Source organism: Lynx rufus, unplaced genomic scaffold (genome assembly GCF_022079265.1).
Source record: "Lynx rufus isolate CCGP_SWC_20201006 ecotype Redwood Valley unplaced genomic scaffold, mLynRuf1.p SCAF_16, whole genome shotgun sequence".
NCBI classification, from domain to species: domain Eukaryota; kingdom Metazoa; phylum Chordata; class Mammalia; order Carnivora; family Felidae; genus Lynx; species Lynx rufus.
Window position 1 is genome coordinate 8,939,681 of NW_025814830.1, and position 7,915 is coordinate 8,947,595.

A 7,915-nucleotide genomic window follows, 5' to 3' on the forward strand; every position below is an offset into this window, starting at 1 on the left:
GGCAGCGCGGAGGCCGCACGGTAAGACGGGTGCTCCTGCTCGGGCTGGGCGCGGGGCGTCAGGGGCCCGACTCCCCAGTCGGGAGTGCGTGCCTGGGGCCCCCGGGGAGACCGTGTGGGGCCGCCCCGCCCCCTGGAGCCGCAGCCACGTGCGAGCGGCAGGCCCGGACATGCCCGGTTTGCGAGGTCCGGGGACCGAGACTGGGCCAGGCGGGCGGCGGGGATGCAAGGAGGGGGTCCCCAGAATCAGGGGCTGGGGTCATCTAGCGTCTCCACCACGGCGCCAGGCCGTGCTCGTGCGACGCGCAGAGACCGTGAGCGGCGGTGAAGTCTAGCACCCACAGGCGCCGGGGCCTTTAGGGCCCGTATCTGAAGTAGGGCCTCGGGAAGGAACGGGAGAGCGGCGGCTGCGGTCGCGTGGGGGCAAGGCCCTGGCCCCTGTCAGCCGTCTCCACCAGTGCCAAGTTCACATGCTTGCTCTTTTTCTCGTAGATGCCTGGAGTTACTGTAAAAGACGTGAACCAGCAGGAGTTCGTCAGAGCTCTGGCAGCCTTCCTCAAAAAGTGAGTGTGAGGCCTCGGGCTCGGTGGATGGGGGCTGTGGTCTTTGCCTGACTCCTCCGCGGACGTTGTTTCTCTTCTCGGGTACCGGGAGGCTTGTGTGAGGTCTCCGTGTGGAGTCTGCTTTTCTGCCTGAGGCCTGGGTTTGGGTTGTGGCTGCGTTTCTGGTTTTTTTATATTTTGGGACACGTGGAGCTCCTGGTAACCTATACTTCTTGGGTTGAGCAGAGGGGATTTGGGGGCTGGAGTTTGGGGAGACTCCTGGATCGTCACTTTCTCAACGTTGGTCCCAGGTCTGGGAAGCTGAAAGTCCCTGAATGGGTGGACACTGTCAAGCTGGCCAAGCATAAAGAGCTTGCTCCCTACGATGAGAACTGGTTCTACACACGAGCTGGTGAGGAACTGGGGCCTCTGGGTAATGGGGGGGGGGGTGCTGGGTGACCCCTGGCACAAACCATACCTCCCTGTTCTCTCTGTGAGCTCTCCCAAGATTGCAAGAGGAGAGAAACTCTTTAAATTATAGTTGACCTACAGTGTGAGAGAAGCACTAGGCTATCGCTATGTGCTTGTGTGACGCTCAGTAACTTCATTATCTGAGTCTGTTTTCGTTTGTAAGCAGTTGATGTGAGGACCTGTGGCTTCCTCTGAAACTCTAGGGAAACCCAGGGTCAAGTGAATGTTCATAGTTTACTTAGAGGTAGTTTGTTTTAGAGGAAAGCGTTTACTGACTCTTGCATGTTCGTGGAGTCAAGACTCTCCCCAGTTCAGATTTCTCTCTGCCACTTAACTGTGTGGCCTCCATCTGCCTGTTCCCCTTTGTGTCCTCTCTGAAACGAGGCTAACGATTGTTAACAACGCAGGATTGTAGTGGGAATCTAATGAGCTTATGACAGTTAAAACCTGTACAATGCCCCTGTGGCAGAGTAGTTCCTCAAGAAAAGTCAGGTGTCCCGTTTTTATCGTTCAGATCCATAGGCTGGTTTTCTCCTTGTCTCTCTAGAGAGACCATTTCTTTTAAGTGGTTGGGATCTGGCCGGGTCACTCCTTGCTCTAAATCTTGGTAAGTCCCAAGTACCCAAAACAAAGCCTTATGATCACTCTGTAACCATTTGTCAGTCCCCTCTCTTATTAGTCTACCAGTGATAAGTTGGAAGGAGTGACTTCAGTGTAGTGCCCAATGGCACAGTGCTAATTTTCACCTGTCCTTGACATTTCAAGTTTCTCCCGGCTGTCACTCCATGAAGGCCTAACTTAGGGATGGAGGGGTGGTCAGTGCTAGGTTGTTCAAGGCAGCAACCTCTGCACAGGCCTTCATTAAGGACCCTCAGCTTCTGCAATCTTTTAACCTTCGATCTCTGACCTAGGGGCTCCATCCTGGCCAAAGACTGTCTCCAGACGGGAAGTAGGTGGGAAGCACAGTTTAGAAATAAAGAAAGCTTCAGGGTGACTTTGAGAAGAGTTGGCCTTGGTACCAAGTCCCTTTGGCACTTTGGAATATGATGTATTTTGTAGATTGGTGTTGCCCTTGTGCATCAGATGTCCATGAGGTCCACTCTGTTTCAGGCCCTGGACGGGCAGAGGCCAACATGACTTGGCCACAGCCTCAGACCCCTGAGGATTAAAAGGTCAACTCACAGGTGGGTAGGGTGGGTAGCATATAGCGGGGATCCCCACTGTGCTTTTAGGAAGAAAAAAGGGCTGGGGAAGGGAAGCTGGCTTGATTTCCCCAGGCACACATTAGTGATGGGGCCTGGATGAGGCCACCACCCCATCCACCCATCTTGGGAAGCAAGGCTGCCTGATCCTGAATGTTCTTTGGCAACGCCCCAAGAATCAGTTGGTCAAGGCAGCTTTGGATTTAAGATGAGGAGAAAGTCTACTGGCTTTTCCTATGTGGTCAGGTAAATCTACATATTTTGTTTAATCTGCCCTGTTGAAAACTTCCTAGATAGTACTGGTGGTTTTCTGTTTTATGCTTGTTGTATTTTTGTAGATGGGGAGAGATTAATGTGAAATGAGATTGAGACCACCCTGGGCAGTACACCTAGATGAGCCTTAGACTGTTTCCTGGCCCCTTCTCTGACAACTCACACCGAGTGTGCATCCTCTACCTGTCATCCTGATCTCCCTTACTCAAGGTTTCCAAAACTCCCTTTTTGACCTCATTTCCCCAGCTGCCTTAGTGGCATAGCATAGTGATTCTAGACCAAGGTCTGTTGTGCACATTTTTGTTGGGACACTGCCACGCCCATTTGTTTCCATGTACACCAGAGGCAGAGTTGCAATTGTGACGGACTGGTGGCCTCCAAAGCCAAAAATATTTATTTTGACCCTTTACTGGAGAAGTTTACCGGCCTAGAGTGCTCCCACCTAGTTGGGGTTAGCTCATACTCTGGGCAAGTCACTGGAGATACTCAATTACCAAAGAGGAAACAGGTACAGACAGGTGAAGTGACCCTAGGAGAGCATGACACGCTGACTCCAAGCTTGGCAGACCCGAGTCTGTGCTGTATTTGCATTTTCTCCTTCCCTGCATTGTGATGTCAAGGAAAGACCACTGTAGGGCTTTGTGAGGGGAGGGGGTGTTGCCTTGTGGCCTTGGACAAGCCCCCTGGTTTCTTCATTGTCAGAAGGTCTTGCTTGGGAGGGAGGTGGGAGTCCATTGTGTCTTGTCCAGCAGTGAGTGACTCCTGAATTGGGACATCTGAATGTCTCAAATGAAATCATTGTGGATGGGACCTGGTCTTCTCTGATCAGTGCATAGGGCTGGGCAGTCACATATGCTGTTATTGGAAAGATCAAGGCCTTGGAGACATTGCAGGAACAAGTTAAGGGGTGACAATATCCGGGTTCTTTCCTTAGAAGCTTGGCAAAGAACAGATGCTGAGCTGTAGGGGCACCTGGGTGGCTCAGTTGAGCATCCAACTTCAGCTCAGGTCATGTTCTCACAGTTAGTTCAGGCCCTGCATGCTGACAGTGCAGAGCCTGCCTGGGATTCTCTCTCTCTCTCCCTCTCTCTCCCTCCCTCTCCCCCTCTCCCTTCCCTGCCCCCCACAATATAAATAAACTTAAAAAAAAAAAAAAGATGCTGCGCTGCAAAGACATTTGTGAAACTTTGGTATACCAGGTGTTCAAGAGCATTGTGACCCTCTCCGCCTGGTGGCCCCTTGGGTGGGAGGATGCTACTGGTCCCTCCTTTATACTTTGAGGTGGGGAGTGACTCCTGGACACTTGGGGCAGGATTTCCAAGAGGAACAGAAAGTCTTAGAGGGACTTGAGAAGCCATTCGTGACCACACCTGGCTTGCTGTCACCTCCTAAGCAGCACCTAGGATGGCCTGATTGGTGATGTTACAGCTCCACTTCAGAAGGATTGGGGCCTGGGTCTCAGCAGGGTGGGGTGAGAAAAGGCCAATTATTTTGTAGAATTCTGTTATTTTGACTGTAATGCTTTCCGACTTGTAGCATTAATATTCTTTCCCTTTTAATAGGTCAGGAAAATAATTACCAAGAACTGGGGTGGGGGGTACCTTCTATCTGACACCACACCAGTTAGTTTTTTGCAGCTTAAGGAAAAATTTACAGCAGCCCCTTCACCTCCTCCTTGAAGAAACTAATAGTTGGACTTTACTGGAGCTTATTCTCTGCCACTCAATCCTCAGGATTTGAGTAGGCTTCCCCTTGAGTCCCGTGGCCCAGGCCCAGACCGCCCAAATAGGGGGTGGACTCGGCTGAGAGGAGCAGTGTTGGGATTCACACCCTGTGTTGCCAGACAGCTCAGGGGTTGGCCATCTCTTTTTATACAGAGCCCGGATTGGGACTAGGCTGAGCATTGGTCCTAGCCTGACCAGGCTTCTCCTGGGCATCTGTGTGCTTGGGAGTATTCCACTGACCCCTTCCTGAGGCTATTCTGCTTTCCTCAGCCCTGTAGTGCCCAGGTGGGAGAGCACATCTCCACCCAAGCCAAAGCATGGCTTGGCACAGGAGGAATGGTGGTAGCTGTTGGGCATGTGAGCTGGTCTGGAAGTCTGGACTTTTCCGGTGATATCACTGGAAGGGGAGTTTTGATCCTGGAGGTGGTGTGGAGGTAGGAAGAACCAAGGAGAACTGTTTAAAAAAAATTTTTTTTAATGTTTGTTTATTTTTGAGAGAGCATGTGAGAGCATGAGTGGGGGAGGGGCAGAGAGAGGGAGGCACAGAATCCGAAGCAGCCTCCAGGCTCTGAGCTGTCACCACAGAGCCCGATGCGGGGCTCGAACTCACAGGCTGTGAGATCATGATCTGAGCCGAAGTCAGATGCTCAACTGACTGAGCCACCCAGGCGCCCCCCAAGGAGAACAGTTTTAAAGTGAGCAAAAGCTGGAAGCAGTGAAACCAGGGAGAGGTTGTACAGTGGTCCTGATAAAGATGGTGAGGGTTTCAGCCATGCCGGGGCCCCCAGAAGCCCATGACTGTATCTGAAGACCATCTTACAGGGCAGGAGGGGTCTGGGTGGGGACAAGTGGTGTGGAAGAACTTCTTTGGGAGGAGTAGCCCACTTTAGGTGGTAAGTTCCACCCACCCCCAGCTCAGAACCCCACAAAGTCATGGATGTGGCCTGGCACCTGGTTGTTAGGAGTAAGTAGTTCCTGGAGGAAGGAATCCTGATTTTTCCCTCTGATCTGTAGGGACTAAAAGTAGTCACTTGGGCAAAACCATTATGTACTGATTGCTGGCAGCCCTGGAATGACCTGGAGTCCTTGCATCTCAAGCCCTAGTTCCCTCAAATTTCAGTGGCCCCCTGAGATAGAAAGCCAGAACAGTCTGTCCCTCCGTGCTATGTGACATGAGGCCAGTGAGTACCTTCTGGAGCCTGTTTGCTTTTCTGTGAAGGAGAATAGCACTGGACACCCGTGCAGCTCTCAGGTGAGGGTGGGTGACTTACCGAGGCCACACACCATCAGGCCAGGTCGTAAGGTCATCTTACTGCCTCATGGGGGAGCATGAAAAGCAGATGGCACGGGGCCTGGTGGGCAAATGGCCCTGTTGAACAGAACAGTGAGGGATGGGGGACTTGTCCAAGCCGGATAAGAATCCTGTGGTTGCGGAAGGGGTGATGCCCATTCAGGGTTGGGAACGTCACTGCATGGGGTGTCGGCTCTGACCCTGAGTTCTCCAGGGCCAAGGGGCTTAGGGAGCTGCGCTCAGGTGGCGACATATCCCTGCTCGTACTCCTGCCCCTCAGGCCTGGGTCTGGAGGTGGAAAGTCACGGCTTAAGCACTTGCCAGGCTCTGCCCATAGGACCCTGGGCCCAGGCTCACGGCATCTCAGCTGTGGCAGCCTGTCCAGTCTCCTCAGCTGGGCCCGGGGTGTAGGGCAGCTTGGCTGTGGGTGGGATAGCTGGGGTGGGGGCCCAGTCCTTAGTCTGTGTATTCTCAGTTTTCCGGGCTATACAATGGGAGGAATTAGCTGCTACGCACACAGTTCATGTGTGTGACCTTGAGCGAGGCCCTTCCCTCAGCCTGCTTCCGCTGTAGAGAGGACTCTACTTTGCTTGAGAAGGATCCTCACATCTCACGCACACCCCACCCAGCTTCCACAGCACGGCACCTGTACCTCCGGGGCGGCGCTGGAGTCGGCTCCATGACCAAGATCTACGGAGGACGTCAGAGAAATGGGGTCATGCCCAGCCACTTTAGCAGAGGCTCCAAGAGCGTGGCCCGCAGGGTCCTCCAAGCCCTAGAGGGGCTGAAAATGGTGGAAAAGGACCAAGATGGGTAAGCGGGGTTGGGGGGAATGGCTGGGACAGGGGTGATGGAGGAGACTTGGGGTCAGATCACCTGTAATGAAGTTGTCTAGAGCCATCCTTCCCCCGTGTGGAGAGGTGCCAGGTCTGTCCTGCCGTCTGCACCTGCCCCTCAGGCGGGCAGGGGATTCTGCAGAAAAGCGAACAGTGAGGGGCCTCACCCCGACCTCTCTGGCTGACTACCCCAAGCTCCAGGAAGGTAATTTAGCGACTGTCCGCTTTCATTAGCCTGCTCGTTAACTTTTCCCAATTGATTTTTCGGGGCTTTTGATCTAATGCTTGCACAAACGACACCCTGGCAGCTCCCAGGGGGGCTCCCACCCCTGCCCCCAGCTCGTTAGAATGCAGCTGACTGGGGCCCTCAGTGGGACTTGGCTGGTGTCATGTGGTCCCATGGCCAGGTGCCTTCTTGGGAAGCCTGGCTTACATCCAGGGTGGGCCTGGCAGTGACATGGTTGAGAGCCTTCACTCATGGGGGGCTGCATGACCCTTCTCCCGCAGGGGACGCAAACTGACACCTCAGGGACAGAGAGATCTGGACAGAATCGCCGGACAGGTGAGGTCTGGGTGTGGGCCGGGACTGGGTCTCTTAGTCACTGCCTGGGCGTTTCCAGAGCCTGGGATTTGTCAGGTCAGAATTTCCTACCCCAGAGGGCACAGCCCAGGCTGGTGGGGTCAGGGGCAGGAGAAAGAACGTTTCTGACTGACTTCCTGCTAGAGCTGGTTAGAAATGTGGGTGTCGGGACCCCAGGCCTGGCGTGCAGCTGGAATTGTTTCTCGCGCAGGACAGGTTTCTGCACACAACTCCCCTTTGCCCAGTCAGCCTTCTCAGGACTCTAGCTGCAATGTTTCCTCATTCTTCATGCTCACTGACATCAGCCGGGATGGCTGTGGAGAGAGTGGGGGAGGCAAGCCAGCTCAGAACAAGGGTCTCCATCCAGATCCCTGACTGGCTGGACACCTTGGGGCAGAGTCTGTTCGCCTGGAGCCATTCCCATCTGTATAATGGTCTACTCTTGCCAGCCTCCATAGGGTAGTGGTGAGGGCTCAGTGGGCTACAGCAGGGAGAGCCCCCAGGGCCAGGCATGAACCCATTGTTGGGTTTTTTCTTTCTGTGTCATTGACTCAGGTCTCCTAGGAGCCTTGGAGGGCTCAATCACTTAGTCAAGTGTCGAAAAAGAGTAGAAGGTGTCAGCCCCCTGGGAGTCCGGGGGTTGCCTGGAAGGAGCCAGTGATCTTTTCTGCGCAGGGCAGGGCATAGACAGTGTGGATAGCAGAGCAGTGGGCAGGTGTTGGAATCCTGCCCCGCCACTCCCTTTCTTTTAGTCCCCGTTGACACTTCTGTAAAATGGGGAAATGCCCGAGGCTGTAAGGATTAGATTGGATGAACACCTGTCAGACCACAAATCCAGGTGCCTGGCATCCCTCGGGTGGGGGGTAGCTGCTCCAAAGCGCCGGAACACAGACCCCACGGCCGATCTTAATTACTCTCCTGTCTTTTCCCACAGGTGGCAGCTGCCAACAAGAAGCATTAGAACAAATGCTGGGTTAATAAATTGCCTCATTCGTAA

General features: G+C 53.8%; 1 protein-coding gene across 1 annotated transcript; it reads left to right on the plus strand.

Moving 5' to 3' along the window:
* RPS19 (ribosomal protein S19) lies at positions 1-7,915 on the plus strand. The gene is made up of 6 exons (XM_047077948.1): positions 1-20; positions 492-562; positions 853-953; positions 6,132-6,315; positions 6,846-6,900; positions 7,853-7,915. The coding sequence occupies exons 2-6, from the start codon at positions 492-494 to the stop codon at positions 7,877-7,879; spliced, it is 438 nt and encodes a 145-aa protein (XP_046933904.1). The 5' UTR covers positions 1-20; the 3' UTR covers positions 7,880-7,915.